The 20,653-nt window shown below is 43.4% G+C and overlaps 1 protein-coding gene across 1 annotated transcript in view; it reads right to left on the bottom strand.

The window, feature by feature from the left end:
- Positions 1 to 6,875: 6,875 nt before the first annotated feature.
- SLC2A12 (solute carrier family 2 member 12) overlaps positions 6,876 to 20,653 on the bottom strand; it is a 31,396-nt gene continuing 17,618 nt past the window's right edge. The window contains exons 3-5 of the mRNA XM_075708122.1: positions 10,880 to 11,002; positions 8,567 to 8,699; positions 6,876 to 6,972 (exon numbers count right to left, since the gene is read on the bottom strand). Of these exons, the coding sequence (XP_075564237.1) occupies positions 6,876 to 6,972; positions 8,567 to 8,699; positions 10,880 to 11,002 (353 nt within the window). The remainder of the gene's footprint in view (positions 6,973 to 8,566; positions 8,700 to 10,879; positions 11,003 to 20,653) is intronic.

Here is a 20,653-nt window from a genome sequence, read left to right as displayed (position 1 = left end):
AATGTAAGAATAGTCTTTTGCTGATACCTTCTGTTTCTATTTGTAGTATGTGTAAAACTTTGTGCGTGGGTTAGATTGAAATCTATAGTAGTTACGTATGTTTATCCGAGGATGAAATTTGGTTTGTTCCCAGTTCTCTTAACTACGTGCCAGACTTCAAGTATTTTCTTGCTGTTACATGAAGAGAAGACATTTCTAAATATAAAGGTCTACAGCAAGTGTTTTCCTATAGATGATGAGGAAATCTTATCAACTAAAGAAGCTACTGTAGAAAAAACAACTGCCTTGTCCACCTACTGGATGCAAAAGGAGAAAAGTTACTATGTGAGCTTCAGCTTTCAGGAAAGTGTTGTTGTGCTTCAACTCGAGAAGATGGTATGGTCACGCTAATCCATCCCAAGCTTATTGCTGAATGATTAACACAGACCTTTTCTACACTCTTCTTACTGTATAATATTTTCATGACAGGAGCTGCCAACAAGCAATGAAGCTTGATTCTGGCATGTATTATTATTGGTATTAATCTTGGACTTGGAAGCCAGTAGATGTTTCTCTCAATAAGTGCACATTTGGAGCAGAAGAGAGGTGAATGCTTAGAAGTAACTGCAAATGCTACTTTTAAAAAGATACAATAAATATGTATAAATGTATGTATGTCTTTTTTCCCTATCTCACTGGAGAGAAATGTAACACTACTATTGTGTCCTGCAGGTAATATACAGTCTTAGTGGGCGCTAAAAATAGTAGACCATGAGTTGTTACTGTACAAAAAGTCACAGTTGCGAAAGAAAGGTGGAAGAACATCCTGAAAGAGCAAATGCCTGGCATAATGTATTTAATCTGTCTGAGGGGATGGTATAGAAGTTGGGGCTCTCCGTGGTGACTTCATGCAGGAATTACAGAAAGGAAGGAATAGTATGGGAAATGCTCGATCAAACCCTTCAGAACAGAAAGAAAGAAGCAACAATTTGCCACAAGCCTTAAGTGATATATTCATAAAAACCCTTTTAAGCTCAGTGTAGGTAGGAAAGAGAGGACTTATAACCATGAAATTACTAAGTTGAGTTCAACAGTCACAGGATTCATGATATGCAAGAGCGATATGCAAGCTTTCCAGTTTGTACAGAAAAGACTATGGACCTCAGCACTTCTGATACTAATGAGGATTTTGTGCGGTCATAGAGAGGAATGGACAAACTACCATTAGGGAACACTAGTGTATTGTTATTACAATTCAAAAAAAGAAAAAGCAGAAGGTATTTGAACAATGAGCAAAATTGTAATGGGTTTTCCAGGAACAAAGTGTAGTCCTAAACTGATGAATGAGGATTTGGCCATTATAACTACAATAGCTGTCTTAGATTAGCCTTGCCTCTTTTTCTTTTGGATCAAATTACAAAGCACTTGAATGCCACCAGTGAAATTCTGGAGCTTTTATCAAGCATCTGTGTCTCCTAAATTTATCTATGGAGAAAGAAGAACATTCTGCTTTTTTCTTAGCACTGTCACATAGTATGAAATCTGCCTGTTAGAACAAAAATGAAAGGTAATTATAAGCTGCAATGTATTAAAATGGGAACTGTTTCTTTTGAAGTGCTGCCTAGATCCATGCTAGCAGTTTGAGGCCTTCGTAACAATCCATAAGGGAGCCGAAAAGCACGCTACTGAACTTGCAGGGTAGTATTGAGAAAGAGAATAATAGCAAATAAAAGATTCCTTGAAATGAGGGCTCACCTATCCTAGCTCCGAGGGAGCCTCAAACCGTTTGTGACAAATAGGCTTTAAAACCTTTGATGATGAAAGGCATTTGGCAGTGTACGCTTACACTCAGGGATATCACGCAATTTCCCATCACTGCTCTAAATCAGTAGGTCCCCGCCTCAGCCTGGAATAAGCCTTGCTGCTGCTTATTGCTGCATGTGTGCGTACACCCCCCCCACTTCCCCATCCTTGGGAGTTAGGCTTTGTTTCCTTTGCCGTGTTGTGCTGCCTCCACCTAGGCTCTCGCTGTCGACCCCTGCGGCCCTGGTGCAGACCCTAGGGCAGGCAGCGTGCCCCAGCATGCTGGCTCTTGCCTCCAGTGTGAGGAGTGGTGCTCTGGATTAAATTTACCTGTCAATCAATCAGCTCTTCCTCAATGGCTGTGTTTTCTAGAGCACTGTTCGTCTGTCCCCGCATTCTCCAGGTGGATCCCATGCAAAAACTCTGCACAGTGCTCAGCTGTGGCACTAGCAGCGCCATAAAAAGTTTATTACACATTCCTTAGAGAGAAGGGCTGGTTCTATTTATACACCCTGCTAAGGGCTCCTTTTTGCAGTAGAATGATAACTCTGACTCATTACTAGCTTGTGAGTTGTCATAGCCACTAGATCTTTTCCTGCGGTTTCTAGCTCCATTTTATCATTCTCTGACTTGCAATTAGTATTACCAGAGAAATTTGCACTTACGCTTTCAGATTTGTATCTTGCTTTTTTCAGACCCTTCTCATGGATTTGCGAAGCTCTGAATTCCGACCCAGCCTCTCCCAGTTTAGTATTGCCTGCAAATTTAATAAGCATATTCTGTTCTGTAATCCAGTCCATTAATGAAGATACTGAATAATTTTAGATCTGGGACAATTTTTTTTGTGGAGTGCTTCAGAGATCAAGGGATGTGATTTGTAAAATGTGTCCCTTTTTTCCCTTGTGTTTTAATAGTTGATGAGGTTATGACTGCCAGTTCTGTGTCATCAGATGTGCAGGCTTTGTTATAAAAGATCAGTACAATTAGGGATACATTTATAGGGCTATACAGGGCTAAGTCTGTAGGACTACGATTAAGACTGTAGCTATAATGATTTTAAAAGCCCTTGACTACAGCATCATCACCTTTTGGAGGTATCTGAAGCTATTATGGTCTCTGCAGTTAAACCAGTGTTGGAACTATGCCTTCTTCAGAAAGAAGATATTTTTACTTATTTGTTTCTGCACTAAATAGGTGTGCATAGGGAAAGTTTAGAAGAGCTCGCAATGAACCCAAAACCTGTAAGGTGGGGAGACAATTTCTGTGGTATTTTCTGAGTTAAATTTATTTTTGTAAGAACACTGGCAAAATTTGTTACAGCAGAGGCTTGTTTGGGAAGCTGCAATGCTGAGAAAGATTTTGCAGCAGTCCCTTTCACTAAATGTGATGTAATAGAAATTGGAAGCTGGTAGGGGCATGGATTGCATGTGCAAAAGTCTGCTGTCTGGAGGCAACTATCAGAAAACGGTACCAACCACAGCAAATGGGGATGCTATTGGAAATGCGGATAATCTGCTACCTGGTAAAGTCACAGATCAGGAAAGGGATGAATTTCCTGCAATACAGTCTTACTAAAAATACATTATATTACTTGGTTTAATCTCAGGCACTTGTTAGTTAAGAATGATGTTAACAAACTAACAGCATATTTGGGAGACTACGCAGAGTCACCTTAATATTTCTTGTTCTGAAGCTGATTTAGTAGAATGCATGATACTGATAACCATCTTCCAGCCTAAACATGAAGCAGGTGGAGAGATTTGGGTAGACATCAATGCTAAAAAACTGCGGAAGGTACTAACATGCAGAAACGCAGAAAATGGTGGGCTCAGACAGTTTTTTGACAAGATCATTTTACAAGTGTTCAGAACTGACAGTGGAATTTGTAGGTTTTATGGAAAGAAAATATCACTCTTGATCTAAGAAAAAAGCTTTACAGTATTAGGAGGTCCAGCCCGCAGCCCTTTGATGGGACTTGAGAAGTTCTTGTAGATCTTTTGCTTTTCTTCAACAAATGCTCGCCAGGCTTCCAGGCTTGACATGTACTCATTAGGCAACACATGGCAACGACCATGTATCCCACATTTTGTTATTCTTTCCATTTCAGTAATAGAATGTGTTGTTTTCTCTAGCAAGAAGGCATTGATATTTTTCAAAACTGCTTTGCTTGAGCATACTATGGTGAAAAAAAATGAAATTCAGGCTGTGTATCACAATGTGATCCCAAAAGTGCAAAAATCAGGATGCTGAACTGAGCATTCCAAATTAAAAAAAAAACCTCTAAAAAACCCAAACAAACAAAAAAACCCACCAAATCTTTGTAGGTTTTGGCCACGTTCTGGTTCTTGAATTCCTCATATCTCCAAGTTAAGAGTGAAAATTTAAGGTAAAAAATTCAACCTTCTATGCATGAAACACCTATGCTTAAAAACTTCAGCTGCTCCTTTCTCCCCACTGCCAGTCAATCTCTGACTTCACCTCCCCTTGCATTTCGTGTGCCTTCCTCATCCATGGCTTCTCTCCCACCGCTCCAAACCCAGCTCTCCAGCTCTCCCCGTTTCACACTGCTGTGAAACTTCTGCGTGGCTGAGCTCTGATGCATTTTGCATCCTTTTTCTGACTATTTGTAGAAGTTACAGGAATACTCTTACTTTTGCCTATTCCTGCTGCTGCAGTGCGGAGTGAACTGTTACTGCTGAGGTCAGGGGAGCGTGAGGAGACTCTTTGCGATGGGCTCTCTCCCATGCAGGGGCAGAGACCTCTTCTCCTACCCTCTTGTGGTCTGTCTTGGAACTGCAGACTGCAAACAAAATTCTAAGTAGGTCTTCAATTTTTATTGAAAAATTGAAAGTAATAGAAACCAAAGGTTTCCATGTCTGTGGAAAAGCTGGAAGCACCTGAGAGCCAGGGTGGAATTTTAGCTTGGGATCGGAACCTGCCCGTTCCCTGTAGGGAATGAGAGCAAAAGGCTTTTGAGCTTACTGCTTCTGGTGGGGCCTTCGGTCTCAGTCACCTGCAGCTCAGGTGCACAGCTCCACTGTCTGTCCATGTGTCCTGGGTGTGTTTGGTCTCTCATTGCTTTAGACTACGTCAGAAGGGCTCACATGGATGCTTATGAGAAGATTTTACTTAATCTTTGGTACATTGTGTACGCCCAAAATTGCATCTTGCCTAGCCTTATGCATACTATTGTAAGCACCCCTGAAAGCAGCCCGGCCTCGTGGCACCCATGAGGTTATTGTGAGGGCTGCTGGCTCTAGGATCAGGACAGAAAAAATAAGGCAGCCATAAGCTGACCAGCTAGCCAGTGGCCTAGGAATTCAGAGTTTCGCTTGTTTTACGTGACATGGGATCTGCATAGTTAAAAATCCTGCATTGTGATAACTACTTACCTGACCTTTGTACCAAAAGTCCAATAGGGTTTTGATACTGGTTCCCTTAAAACTTACAATGCAGGAAAGTTGTGGTACGGATTTGGCCAGTACATTCCCAACCTGAGGTAGCTAAATTTCCAGTGACTTCTGCAAATCATGTCCTTGGCTTCAATAGTTTCTTTTCAGGTTTTGTACACATGCTCACTGTCTGAATAGACTTGCTCCTATAAATTTACGATGTCAGTATCTAGAAGTGTGACCATGTGAGAATCTGATCAGAACTGATCCACTCTGCTCAGAGGTAAAACTCTACCTAGATCAGTAAGTTACTATTCCTTCAGTGCAGGACACAGTCAGGTGGTTTTAGTGCTATGAGACAGCAAATAAAGTGGGATCATGTGCTGAGTTCAAAGTAGTATCTGCACTCCAGCTGACAGTGTCAGTCTTGCTTCCTCAATTAAATGCTGGAAGAAATGCCGCTGTGTGGCTGCTGAGGCAGCCAGAACGCTTTTAAAGCATGCTTTTTTTTTTAAACAAAGAACCATTTATTTATCTACTAATAAATATTTATCTACTGATCATTCTAAGAAAATCTATTAACCTTCTAACAGAAAAAGACCTGCATTCTTTTATGGGAGCCATATAGATAACCCTTTGTAGAGGCTTGTTGAGTACTTCAGGATACACTTGCTATGCAATAACCAAGAATTTGATGTAATTAATGATTTGCAGTGATTATGGTTTCTGAACTCCCTTTGTGCTGCCCTGTACCACACAGCTCTCGCTTTCTGAATCCAAAAGTCAAAGTCTAGTGTGCCCTGTGTTGAGAAATAAAATTATTTTGGCATCAGCTCTTGCACCTCCAGCTTCCAACTTTCCTGGGACTGGGAAGCCAAAGAAACCTTATCTCCTCTTCTGTAAGGCCATCCTCAACCTAGACTAATTGATTATGCAAATGTTCCCCCATTAAACAACTTGACTATGTTTTCTGAGGAGTATTTCTTAGGTCACTGAATCCTGGCTGTCCCAGGAAGCTGTATGTAAAGTTCCTTTTATAAGCTGAGCACTCTGTGTTGTAAATAATTAAGTTCTGATAAACAAGATCCTTTTTCAAGTCTTGTTAAACTGAAGCCTAAAATAATTCGTAAACAGTTCATACCTGGTTGTTCTGCACTAACATCATCCTTTACACTCCACAGTTGTCCATTTTTGCTCCATAGTGTCGTCTTCCCTAATGTACTGACAGAGTTGTTAACCCTTTTCAGCCCCTTTTTTGCTAGGCTAAACAGACTTATCTTTGGTGGGCTCCTCCTGTGAAACTGTTCCTTCTCCTTGGCACCCCAGCCGTTCTTTGCACCTCTTCCAGTCTGAATTCTTATTGAATATGGATAACTAGAATTGTGCACAATATTCCAACTTCCATTCACCTCCTGTACGTAAGAGGTGAGTAACCTCAGGGGAAGTGAGGGATGGTGGTTTGAAACAGACAGAGCCTAGATTTCCAGTAAGTTATAAACTACAACAATCTTTAATGTTGGCTGTAAACAGCCACTGAAAGAAGCTCTACTAAGAAATGAAAGAGAGAATATCTTGTGTATAATAGAGATACCATGTGTCCCATCAGAGTGTCAGCATCGCTGAACTTTTTTTTTTTTTTTTTTTTTTTTTTTGTGTCTTTTAATCAGTCTTTTGCTGAAGGCTGCTTTGATTGCCCCGGGTCTAGTAGAGCTGCTCTTTCTCTCTCTTGGCAAGTTCCACCGGCACCAGTTTCTCTCTGCGCTGGCTCATCCAGCACAAGGGGGTCCTCACGTATTTCCTGGAGAAGCAAAAAAAAAAAAAAAAAAGAAAAAAAGAAAAAAAGAAAAACAAACAAAAAACCCCAACCACCACAAAGGTTTGCCATCGAACACAGCTGGCGGAGCGCTCTCCCTGCTACATACGCGCCCCGAAGGGCACGGCTGTCCGGCCGGGGAGCACCCGCACACCCGCCCCGGGGGGCTCCGGCGGCGCTTCCCCGCCTGACCGCGCGGGGGCGGCCCCGACGCACGCTGCCTCCGGGGCGGCTCCGCCGGCTCCCACCGGCGGCCCCGCCTGCGGCCCCGGACCCGGCTCCCCGCTCCGGCCCCGGCCACGGCTCCCCTCTCCGGCCCCGGCCACGGCTCCCCTCTCCGGCCCCGGACCCGGCTCCCCGCTCCGGCCCTGGCCCCGGCTCCCCCCTCCGGCCCCGGCTCCCCGCTCTGGCCCCGGCACCACAATCAGCTCCGGGCTCTCTGCGCTGGGAGAATTGCTCTTTCCCAGCCCCTAAACGAACTCCTTCAAGCCCGGGCTGAGTTGCAGCTCAAAACCTAGAAAAACCTATTCTCTGGTAATGTAAAAAACCCAAATACAGGCTGACCCGTCGCACTAGGCTCTTCGCGCATTAATTACTTCCACTGTCAAAAAGCATGCGTCTTATATCCAGTTTGAATATTTCTACTGGGGCCTCCCATAGACTTAGACTGGATAGAAAGAAGAAATTTTTTACAACGAGGGTGGTGAAGCACTGGAACAGGTTGCCCAGAGAGGTGGTAGATGCCCCATCCCTGGCAACATTCAAGGTGAGGTTGGACGGGGCTCTGAGCACCCTGATCCAGTTAAAGCTGTCCCTGCTCACTGCAGGGGGGTTGGGCTAGGTGACCTCTAAAGGTCCCTTCCAACCCAAAGCATTCTGTGATTCTATGATTCTTTCTCTGGGTGTCGTTTCTCTTGCCGACAGACAGCAGCCTGCTGGCAGGCTCTCAGCAGGGAGAGAGCGAAGGAGTCCGTGTTGCCCCGTCCAGCCTGGCTGTGCGGATGAACCGGGGGATGCTGCCTCGCCCGTAGCAGCATGCCATCAGCTGTGGCGAGGCCTGACTCTCACCCCGAGCCATCAGCCCTGCAAAAATTTTGTTGACTAAATTGTTTTCCCTATCATTTCTTTATCCTTTTATTCATTATGCTGATGACTTTTGAGATGAGTCCAAAAAAGCAAGTAGCTGCCTTAGAGCAGCGCTTTGAACAGGAGGGTGCTGCATTTTAAAAAACAGGGCTGCTTAGTTTGTTCTATGATTTTTATAGCCAAAAACAACTGAAAAGAATGGGAGGCAGTAGCAAATTGATATTTTGCCAGTTGCAAAAGTGCTCGGGAGCCAGGTCTGGCTGCAGGCGCTCCTCACAGGGGTGCTGGAAACCACCATCCCCACCATCCCTTTAGGGCCAGTCCTTCAGCACCAAGAAAGTGATTGCTTGGCCACTGAGATCAACATGTACAAGCTCAAGCCTTGAATTTTTCCAGAAAAAAACAACGCTGTTTCCTTTCTTTTTAGCATGTGGCATTGGAAGGCTTTGTCCCTCTGGCACCTGCAGGATGCAGTCACATGCTCAGTACTTACTGTTTAGCTAGTTCCATGGATATTTGCTCCAAAGAGCATCCTTTCGTCTCTGGTATAAACACAATAACAAAAACCAGGGATGCTAGGCTCATGATTGTGTAAATGAAGCACACCCAGGACAAGCCAATGAGCTCTACAAAGGAAGAAAACATATCTCTTTTAATTTTCAAATATTACAAATTTTTTCTGTTGCCATATTTTTAAAGGCACAGGGGAAGTTAGAAAGAAGCTAGGCTGTTATTCTTAGCTCTCTTATTTGTGCCTGGCCATAATTTAAAAAAGAAGAGTTGTTTTGCTTTTTCTAATACTCCTCATGAAAGAAAATTGATCAGCCTGTATTGACCTGTTTAGCATGAAGCTATTGATTTATTTTGCTTGCGGTCACTCTAAATGAAAACCGTTGAGTAGCCACTGTTACTGGTTTGTGCAAAGGCACCGGGGGTCACAAGCACCTTGAATTTCTACCCATGTCTGGTTTTGTTGCATGTTCTTTCATGGAGCAAAACCAAGCATTTTTTCAACACTGTTGCAGTTGTCTCCAGCTAATCCTCACCGCCTGTCAATTCCCAGCATTTCCACTGCAAGTCATGGGTCCTGCACCAGAAAGGGATCCAAGAGTGAGCTCCTAATGGGGCCAGCCAAGAGCTAGCTGTTTTTTGAGCCTACAGTCCATGGACAGGCAGGTCCTCAGGCTGAGGAATGCACTCTGCAGCCCCTGGAAAGTAAAGCATATACAAACCCAACAGGCTGCTGCAGCCCCCTTAGCCCTTTTCCCTGCTGAAACTAAGCCAGACAGTTGAGACATTTGTCAGTTGTATCATGAGCTAAAAATTGCAGCTGAAGCTGCTAATCCAGCCGGTGTCTTCTGCATCAGATACCTAAGTGCAAGTGCTGCTGGCCACCGTGACTTCCACGTGTATTCATTTGAAGACAGAATTTCCAATTCTGCCTTTCTGCCGTAACTAGGAATGCGTATTTGCTTGTAGTTACACTTTCATAAATCCAGATTAGACCCAGCTAAGCCAACAGAGTTATTGTGGCTTTGCATTCATTGAAACTGAGACCAGAGTAACAGCTAGGTGTGCATTATCAAGTAATGCTGCGCAACAGGAGGGGGCCTTCAGTTGATGCTGAGGACCTGAGGCCTGCACTGTCTGTTTTCGGTGACATTTCCTGGGGAATAGGTCTAGTCTGGTCCAAGGACTGAGCAAGTGTTGGCAGCTGGAGTGCATTCACTCTGCATTTGCTGGTTTGGTTTTGTCCAAAAGCTTGTGCAGTTCAGGACTACCCTGTGATGGGAACCAAAGTGCAGTGAGTGGAGGCAACTAGATGATTTGCTTCTGAAGAGGACCCTTGATCTAATTAAAGTGCTACTGTGGACACACTGAGTGTGGCCTGGCATATTTTTTCCTAGTTTTAATCAAGACAGTACTCAGGGTTTTTTCTCTTTCTTTTTTTTAAAGAAAAGAAACACCAATGTGAAACTCATTTTAGTCACAGAAAACACTCATTTTCAAATCCGTCTCAAAATGCATCTAACAGGATGAAAACCACCTCAACTTTTTGTGGGTTGACTGCCTGCCTCTGGTGGGAAGTAATGTAGAGTTAAAGGAAACATGGAACTTCTGTTCCCTTACATATTTTGATTTTCAGCACATATTTTCCTCAGAATAAGACTGACAAATAAAATTTGCAGAACTTCTTATGAGCTAAAATTAGAAAAAAGTATTTGCCAATCAATGAATTTCAACATCAGCATTTAACCTTTTCCCTTGTTTATCATCACACTGTAAGTTACTATACTGTAGTCTACTTTCTTGCATTAGAACATTAAACATTTTTACCTGACAAAGACATCTTTTTCTAAAGGAAATTTTCTCGAAGCCAGGGCATTCCTGTGAAAAGGAATGATTTCAATGGGATTGTCTTTAAAAATGTTTGATTAGAAAAGCTGTGCTCTGTTCTAGAGCAGAACTTCCATTGACTTCAGAAGATGCAGGACTAAATCCTAAACATTATGTATTTTCAACCTAGTAAGGCAATGGTGTTTTTAAGAGCTGGGGTTCACAACCTATAGAGTTGATGTGCAAGATGCTCTGATAGCCAGCACCATGAAGCTGTAATTACTAGCACAAACTTAAGAAAGATGTGGTGGAAATGGTGTGGTTATACTAACAAACAGCACCTAAATGGAGATCTGAATTTGGCTCCTGGGGCATCACGGCTGTGATTTTAGCAATGCTGTTTGTATAGGAAAGATTCATTTTGCCCACTAGGAGAATATCAACTTGGAAGGACACAGAGAAATCTTACCAGTTACAGTCAAAAATGTCAAGGAGATGAGGAGATTTATACCCCAGTTCATGCTAGATGTCAAAGCCATGGCACGTCCTCTGATCCCACCAGGGAAAATTTCACTCAGGACCAGCCAGGACACTGAAATAGAAGTAAAAAAAAAAAAAAAAAAAAAAAAAGATGTTGTCTTTGAAAGGATGGCTTTTCTTGCTGTAAATTTAGATAGTCCATGAATTCAGGTGAGACTACCTGAAAGAACAAGGTGATTTTCAGGGGCGTTAGGTTTGTGTGGGCCCAAGCCCCAGAGGACCACCCATGCTCTGCAAGCAGTGTGTGCAGCAGTCAGCATCACCCCAGGGCATCATCCCTGCCCAGGGCATCACCCCTGCCCGGCACCCTGCGAGCGAGTGGTGGGTGGCACTGATGGGCAGTGCCAGCACACACGGAACAGGGGAAGTGAGCTCTGACTGCACATCTGTGCATGAAAGGGAACTCTGACTAAATAATTCTCAAGTGACGTAATGCTAATGGAAGCGGGGCAGCAAACCAAAGTAATCTTCAGCCTCGGAGCGGCACTGTGTGTTTATGTCACTTTATAAATCAACCTGCCACACTGACGCAGGTTTGCTATTCCAGCTCTCTGCTCCATATAAATGAGATTGCTGAGGTATAAATGAAGAAAGCAGGCCTGATTTTTGCCTCCTTCATATCACACCACACCACACCACAGGTGATCTAAATGCTGGAGTTGCTAGCCCACAAAAACAAATTCAGACATGAATTGCTGTCTTTGTAACCACCTTGATAGCAAGAGAAAAAAAAAAAAAAAGAAACAAAACCTCACCACATTTCTGCATCATTCCTGGTTATTAGAAAACAAAAAAAATACCCCTCCACCCTCCTTTTGTTCATAAGCAAGATGTGTTAGCAAGAGGTTGCTGCGTGGGGAGGTTGTGGGTTAGCAGATGATCAGCACAAGAGCAAAGAGGTGCCCGTGGATGAACTGTGTCTTCAGATCCTTGGACACAGCCGTTATAAATTGTTCCTTGTTTCTGCAAAATGACAGATGGGAGTTTCCTCAGGACATTTGCACTGGGCGGTCTTAAAGTTACTTTTAAAAATAGGGTCCTGTGTGCACAAGTGTGTGTCATGCTGCAAAATCCTGTCGGATTCTTGTAGGATTCCTGTGTGACAATACTGGTAAAGGTAGAAAAGAAAAAAGTGCTGTGGACAGAGACTGGAAAGGACCAACTGAAAGGGGGAAAAAAAAACCCTGTACCTTGAGTCAACAGAGCGGATTTGAGCAAACCCTAGATTTCTTTGTACCACAGATTTCAATTCAATAATGTTTTCTGGAGCTGACCCAGAATTTTGTTTGTTTTATTTTAAGGAAAAATATAAAGAGCTTCACTTCCACAGTGGGAGTAACCTGACAGAGTGGTGATTTTATTCTGGAGAATCAAGACCACATTGTGTAATGGCCTAACACTGTTATGCATAGTCAAGTGGCACACAGTGATAACACAGCCGCTGCACCTAACAACAGCTGTAGAGAGGCTTTTTTTCTTTTTTTTCTGACTTGGATGACAGCAAAGTTTAATACGCTTGCTGCTGACAAGACAAACGTTGCTCTGAAGACATGCCCTGGCCATATTCTGTGGGGTGTCTACACACGAGGGGGGAGCAAAGAAGAGGAGAACTGGCTTCTCAAGCAGGTGTTTTTCCCTGCCAGGCCAGCTAGCCCTGCACCTCAGCGAAACCAGGCCTGGCAATGCATGGGGAGCTCAGGATTGTATTTTGCCCCTCCTCAGCATCAGGGCTGTTGAAACCAGTATTGTTAGTCACGGCCGATAACACATGTCACGACAGAGAGCGCTAGCTGAAAGGCAAAGCAGCAAGTAAGCAAGATGCAAAGGAGCCCTTCTGAGTGGTGCGTGCACAGCCTGTGGAGTTCGTCTCCATAGGATGGCTGAGCAGCCAGCAGCCGAGCTTGGCTGGAAAAATGGTTATACACCAAGACTGGCAAAGGAGATATTCATAGTCACGTTAGACAGGATTAAAATAAAGTTTGAAAGAATTCAAACCCGCTTTCTGCTGGGCATAAACCAACCTCCAGGAATAAACTTCTTCTGTGGGTACTTTGGTCTGTATTTGCTGCTTCTAGAATCTTTGTGCGTTCAAGCAACTTGCAGTGGCTGCTCAGAGAGGCACTGAGCGAGGAGGATCAAGTCCCATGCATGGACACAGCAGCCCCACCAGGCTGGGCGAGCCCCGAGCTCGATGAGCTTCAGCAGCGTGACGGGCACTGGGTGACGGCTCATGCCACAGCTGAAATGTGTGGCACTGCAGCAGCTCCAATACCGTGCATTTGTCCAAGGACAGACTGGCACTTTCAGGCTAACTACAATTTGTCTGGAAGTTGGAAACATATTGCTTTCCTGCTAAGAAACCAAAATACTTGAGGATCTGCATCAGCTGCAATAGTGGTTAGCTGCTCTTATTTCAACCAGTCGCTTAGTTCACACAGATCCCACGGACACGCCAGATCTGTTCTTCATGTCTGCTAATGGTAGCTACTTCCTCTGGCATGGCCCTGACCTCTGCTTAGCTGGCAAGGAGTGGATAGGCTTATTCCCCACGGAGAAAGAGCAGTTGTAGAAATCTGACACTTATTACAGTCTGTTTATTCCTTCCCCGAGCTGAGGCAGCGATAAAGATCGATTCTTTGCTCTTAGCACCTCTCTGGGACTGTTTTTACTATTTGTACCTTTGCCAAAAAGCAGCAGCTGCTGTAGGTATGACGGGTATGTGGTTTTCTCTTGGGGAGCCAGTAACTAGGTTTGGGCTCCCATTCATAATGACTGCTGCTATGTTGTGCGCTGTGTGCACACAGCGCTGCAGAAATTTGACCTGCACGCTCCCAAAGTCACTGCAAAGTCAGCTATGTGCTCTGCCTTCACCAGCCTAAGCAGTGGCATTTTAAAAGGGAAATCAGCCTGTCCTTGAAAAGAAGATCAAAGTAACACCCCCACCACCTCTGCATCTGCGTGTAGTCTGACGTTATTTCGAAAGGATGCTGTGATAGTAACCACGTTGCATACACCCGATAGTTTTCAGTGTTTGCTCCGGCCACCCTTGGCTGGTGTTTGTGGAATGCATGGGAAAAGAACTGGTGCTCTCCAGGTCAGATGTGGGTAAGAGATGAGACTAAGGGCTCAGCGTGAGCCTCTGTGCTGGATTCAACAACTGCGGGATTTGTTCATGCAGTGGCTGCAGGTAGTAACTCACCTTTGCTGACCTGCAGTGCATTGTATGTTGACAGCAGTTAAGAAAAATTGTACAGTTGAATGGCCTTTTATTATGGTACAATCCGGAGAAAAGAACACCCACTGCAAATGCAGAAGAAAATACTGCATTGGATCAGAAATCTTAACTGTTTCATTAAATATCACAGAAACTCAATGCCCTGACGTTCCTTGCCCAAGTAGGAAGAACAGAGGATTCAGGTATACAAACAAGCCCTTGACCAGGATGGCGACATTCACCTCTAAACAAAGTCACAGGGGCTGTAAAGACAGAAAACAGAATAATAATGGAAGATTTCAGCTGCTCCCATTAAGGCTGAATAAATTGCATAATGGAGCACAGTGCTGAGACTACATTTTAGGTACCATAGATGCTGGTTTCTTTTAGCACTTTGCCTGATACTTGATGAGAGAAAAAGAAGCAAATCTTGCTTCAGTGTTGAGCAGGGGTAGTTCAAGTTGTAACTGTCACAAAGATGCTTGTTATATTGGTTATAACATTTCAAATTCAATATTCTTGTAGAAATGGAAGAGCCAAGAGCCTACCACATTTTGTTTCAAAAGGAGAACAATATTAGAATAAGCCTGCTTTCTATATATAAATTAAAGGGACAATCAGGGTAAATGCTTCAGTGGTGTTATGGAGAATGTCTAAATTATCTGATTAGAGGCTTAAAATACACATAAAACCAAATAAGATGAAAAGAAATAGCTTAGAACAGATAAACAACTGAATGAAGAAAGCTGTTAGAAATAGAAATATGCCTTCCATAAAGGTGTGCGCTGTGTCCAAACAAAGAAAAGACAGTGTAATTGCTGAAAAGTTACTTGCAGAACCGTCATCAGGCGGCCAAGTGTTTTGAGAGTCTGCTGACTGGGAGGGTGAGAGGCCAGGGACGGAGAAGGTGACACATGCCAGCATTGAAGAAAATGTTCCATGGGGATACAGGAAGGGGCCACCCTGGTAGAATTCCATACCGAGCTGCTGGCTGGAGCTAGGATATAGCTAAGTAATCCCAGCTGGAAGAAGGAAAGGAGGGTATTGTACAGTGTCTTGAGGAAAAGTTGTCTAGTTTTTGCTGAGAAAAGCCATGTGTCTCTGAAAGAGTTAAGGAACATGGGGATCGAAACGAGTGAGCCACTCTGCTTTTCAGTTTCAAAGGGCTTTGATGAAGCATCATGGGATAGAAGAGAAGGTATTCATACAGATCAATAACTGTTTATAATAGGAAACGAAGGACAAGGCCAGTTTTCACAGTGGAAGGAGATTACTAGATCTGCTTAGTATGTTTCCAGATCTCTCAGGAAAGGGAGGTAAATGCACGTGCAAAACTTACAGATGATACAAAATTATTCGGGGTAATAAAAATGAAGAAGAATCATGAAGAATTGCGAAAGGATCTCAAAGTATTGAGTACTTTGGAAAAATGGCCCATAGAATTCCTTATCAACACATGCAAAGGAACACGTAGGGAGAAAACCAGCCAGCAGCACCCACACCAACACACCAGCACTGCCGAGGGCAGAAGGGCTGGAGTCTCCGTGGGCAGTTCAGGGACAGCACCAGCTTCCACGAGGCAGAGGTTGTGGGTGCAAACAGAGGCCCGGCAATTATTAGGAAGGGAGCACTGAACGTGCCACTGAGCATGCCAGTTGTGACTCTCTATTTGTCACGTCGCATGCAGATTTGGTCAACTCAGAACTAGATGAGCCACGGAGAAAGGTGTGTAATGGGCTCTGCAAAGAGCAGTTAAACGGATGAGGACTCTTCAGATTAGAAAACGTACAGCGGAGGGAAACAGAGTTGAAGTGGAGGTGAACAGAGGAGAGGTTTTCATTACATTTTTAAAGACACAAACCAAGAGAATCTAAGTGAAGTTACCAGGGACAGCAGTTAGGCGAGGTAGGAGAATGTGCTTTTTCAGACAATGCATATTTCAACTATGGAACTCGCTTTCACAGGATGCTTCAGGTGTGAAAGATATTAGTGGGTTAAAATGATTAAATGCTGCATGTTAAAACATTATTTCTATATGTGTGGAAAAAGATCCTTCAAGAACTATTGTTCACAAGAGTAAAAATAAATTCCCAATGTTTTTCTTGAAGTTCCCTGAAGTTCTGCCTGATAGGCAGAAAGACACGCTGTGCAAGCTGCATGGGCTTTTTCTGATGTATTTATCCTCAGCATCTGCTGCTGCCTCTTGTTGGAGGCAGGGCAACAGACTGATTGAGTGGCCCTTTTGTTTGAGCTATCATGGCCAACTTAATGAGCTTTATATTTGGGCCATAAGCAAAGAGATATCTCAAACCCTCATATGATTTCTTACTTACTTACTTTACAGCTATGCAATAAATAAAAAATAATTAAAAAACAGACTTACATCAGACATGCAGAAATATCTGAGAGTATCTGAGAAATACTGTGAGCTTGAGGGTACTCAACATTCAAATAAGGTACATGAATGAAAAATGTCCTTGTTTTGACCTTATTCCTGTCAGGAGGCAGAAGCAAACTGGAAGCTGCTCAGCAGCTCTCATTAATGCAATATTATATTCCCTTGGTATTCATTTACTGCTTAGCATTTTTTCCTTTCCTATACATGTATTGTGTGAGATCAAGTTCTTTATGGTGAGATTTAGGAAGCGGACGTTGCAATACTTGAAAGAATTAAAGTTTCTGAGGTATAAACTCTGGAAAGAGATTAAGCAGACTTACAGCTTAGGAGGGAAGTAGGCAGAAGTATGTAAGACTTTGAAAGGGAGGACTAGGTTGTTAGCAACACAAGGTCCAAGGGAAGATAAGGAAGGGATTATCCCACCAGTAAGGCTGTCAGATCATCTAAGAATTTGTAACAAATGATCAGTGTTGGGGGAGGATGCAAGCAAGCCACTGAGAAGCTACCACAAGAGGAAGGAAGTCAAAGGACATGGCTAATGACTGGTTTTGCCAAGACCAGATTTTTTTCCAGGCTTATGAAACCCCACAGGTTTTTCATTTACCTGGTTTTTGGCTCTGCTGGGTATTAACACAAAGAGCCAGATGGCCAACTGCTTCTCACAAAAGGCCAGCTTCAGCGCTCGTTTGCCTTGATTTCAAAGGGCACATTGCAGGGGATGGCACAAGCCCTCGCGGTGTGCGTGGTGATGAGGTGTGCACTTGTGAGGGCACGCAGCCCTGGGGCAGAGCTGGGATTTGGGGCGGGGGGGGCCTGCTCCTGTTACACACCAGCACTGCTCCCAGCACCCACACAATGCAACCCCTGCAAAGGCTTTCGCAGCAGCTCCCGTGAAGGAGATCTGGGGGGCTGGCAAAAGTGCGGGATGCTTAGACTGGAAAGAAGAGAGGGTGAGAAGAAGTTTGTCCTTTTCCAAAGCGGGCAAAAGAGAGGTGACACACAAAAAGCAGACTGAAACTCTGCCCGTGGTTTTGTGCAAGAGGCCAAAGCAGGCGGTCATGACTGGCGTTAAAAATCAATGACTTTGCTTAATGAGAGCCATTTGTCTCTCTGGCTCTGCCCCATAATATGAGACTGAAGTGGCTGCTCTAAATTAATAACTGGCAAATATGGAGTAAATGAACAGCTATATTGCTTTGGAGAGCGTATAAGCTGCCAGCAGAATTCCAGCCTGCCAAAGGTCAAGTCAAACGCTGTGTGTGCACGTTAAAAGGAGTGGAATTGCTCTATTGCTGAGAGATAGGGGAGTCAGGAGAAGCCTCAGCTAATCTCATGCCTCTGGCTTCATCCTGATCTCTGCAGGCAAAGGTAATATGTACATCATTCTACGGCTTCCGAGGCGCTTCTCTCCGAGCAGCTTTATGACTACTGGTTGCAAGATACCTGATGCCACTGATGATCCAAAAGGAGCTGATGTGGTGTGGCAAATCTTAAATTCTTTTTCTTTTCTTCTGGTACACTACATTTCTGTTTCTAATGGTTAATCTTTTAGGCTGACTCCTTGAAGTAACATATGCTAGGACAAGTGGGATTTAATCCTTTTATCTCTGAGGCTGTATCAGAGTACATAAAAATTGTTCTCCAGTGTTTGTACTACTTGCATCACTGTCTAATAGACAGGCTGAACACTCACATGTGCTTTTTTAAGGAACCTTGCAGTAGACCATGGAAATCACCCTCACTCGCACCTCCTCCAGTTTACATTAGAGCAGCAGGAGGGTTTTGGGGGAAGAGACTGTGAGAGCAACACATTACCTCCTTCCCCTGTTTTCTGGGCCACTTGAGAAGGAGGGAAGTGAGAAATACTTCATCTCTGATTTTCCCCAGCCATCCTTCCTCCCCAACCTTCTCACCACTGTGAGCCTGCATTTTAACAATTTTTTTCTTTTTTTACTATTCGAATTTTCATCTCCATGAACTTGAAAAAAATGCAATGCCTGGTACAGGTTTTCCTGTTTCATGCAAGCTGTTCAATATCTTCTTAAATCTATTTTCAGTGATCTTCAATTACCATCCATTTTCAGTTTGAAAGAATAGTCACAAGCAAGAAGAACTTTCTTATAGACAGTGATTCCCAGCTGAAGGATCACTGAGCAAGAAGTGATAGATGTATAGGGATCTAGAAATGGTAGAATTGTCTTAATGTGATTTGTGGCCCATCTTGCCCTATAACAGTGGTCAGCAGCAAATACATCAGTAGGATGCATCAGAGCTTTACTGTAGGCAGGTATGTAATAGTCTGTACCTCTTTTCAGGTCCCCTAATAGAAGTTGATTTGAACTGATGTATGAGATTACAATTCTGTTTGCAACTCGATTTCACAACCACTGTCTCTCTCTCTCTCATACTTTGTTATGTAGACACTCAAACTGTCCCATCAAGACAGAACAACTTGCAGGGCAAGCAGAAAGGAAAAAAGAGAGAGAAAAAGAAAAAATAGAACAAGCTTTCAAGGGAGAATCACATACTGCCATCCAAAAAAAGACCTTTTAATTAAAACCTGAAATGTTTATTCCTGTTTGTAGGTGTTTATTTGTTCAGAATATTGAATCCAGGATAATCCTCTGAGGCATTTGCAGAGGAATGACTGCAGAAGCCAGAGGCTCAAATTCATGAGGAAGTTGTGCATGAATTAGTTCAGATTATCACATATTTCTCTTTGAAAAAGTATGGAGAGGAGAAATTACCCAGCTGGGTGGGGTAAATGAGCCTGTTTTTCCAGTATCCAAGAGCTAATGTTGGGCATTGAGGGGGTGCAAAACAGAAAGGAGCTGTTGGGACACAGTAATTGGGGACAATTTAAAGCTTTGCTCTTGCAAAATAGAGATTTCTGTGTATGCTTTACAAAACTCCCAATGGAAAGGACAAACAGCCTTTTACAACAGTGACTTACTGAGAGGCCTGCAGTGCTCCATTTTTTTAAGTCCTCACTGGTCACTGCTGCTCATGCTTTGCTTTGGTTGCCGCTGGAGGGACGCAGCCAGGAGGAAGGTGTGAAGGCTCTGGGTCCGCCTGCCACAAAGTGTCTTTTAGTTCTCCTTCTTTCATAAAAGTTTTCTGCACTTAGGGTTGATTTTCAAAGGCAACAAAAGCTGGGTGCCCTCCTGTGTTTAAGAAAATTTTCCTGGCTTTCTTCCCAGAGTTCAATGTGACACAGAAACTCAGATGCCATGGGGAGAAACAGTCTCCTGACTTCATGCACTGACTTAACATTGGGCCATGCCCTCTGCAATTTGGCTGCCAGTCTACACCTTCCTCAGCAGTGCCAGTAAGTTCTGTGATTGCACATTTTTACCTTTCTGGCATAATTATTTTCTCATACTTTATAATACATGTTTTAGTTTGATGATCTTTATGAGTGAAATAAAATACTGTCTTTGCACTTGAAGTCCTACTGACAGTTCTAGTTTTTGCACAAAGCTGGCCCAAGATCAGCTTGCCTCTAAAAAATTCCTCCCAACCCTCTCTCCCAAAGGAAACTTGATTTTATGAAGCTTGACATATGCCCTATAAATTTTTTCATAGATTTCACAGTTATCTTCTCTCCCAGAATATGGTCAAGGGAACGAATGTAAAGTCTTTCATTGTCTTTGATACGCTTATCAAAGGGCACTATTATTTACTGAATGCCTAAATGCAACACTTGACCTACAAAGTAAGAAGGGCAAATGTGGCTAATGATAGGCAGCCTTGATTATCATATGAAAGCTTGTGGGAGATGGTATGCTAGACTCACTTGACAGTGCACCACTTTACAGAAGATAATGTCCCTGTGGAACAAAAGAGGATTGTTAGGCCCAATTACCAGTTAGAATCACAGCAATATTCATCTCTAGATTTTTTATAAAGTGGGTCTGGAGGTAAAATGCTTCATTTTGGCCAGTGGCTACTATCTGAGTCGAACTTTAAAACTATGCCTATTTTTAAGCACAGGAACCATTCCTCTTAAGCAGTGCCTTTGTGTCAACAGGTTTATTAAAATACAACTATTAGTAGAGAGATATTTATATAATTCAGAGCACCAATATCAG

This window comes from Pelecanus crispus, chromosome 3, assembly GCF_030463565.1.
Source record: "Pelecanus crispus isolate bPelCri1 chromosome 3, bPelCri1.pri, whole genome shotgun sequence".
In the NCBI taxonomy this organism is placed as follows: Eukaryota; Metazoa; Chordata; class Aves; order Pelecaniformes; family Pelecanidae; genus Pelecanus; species Pelecanus crispus.
This window is presented reverse-complemented; position numbering and strand designations above follow the sequence as displayed.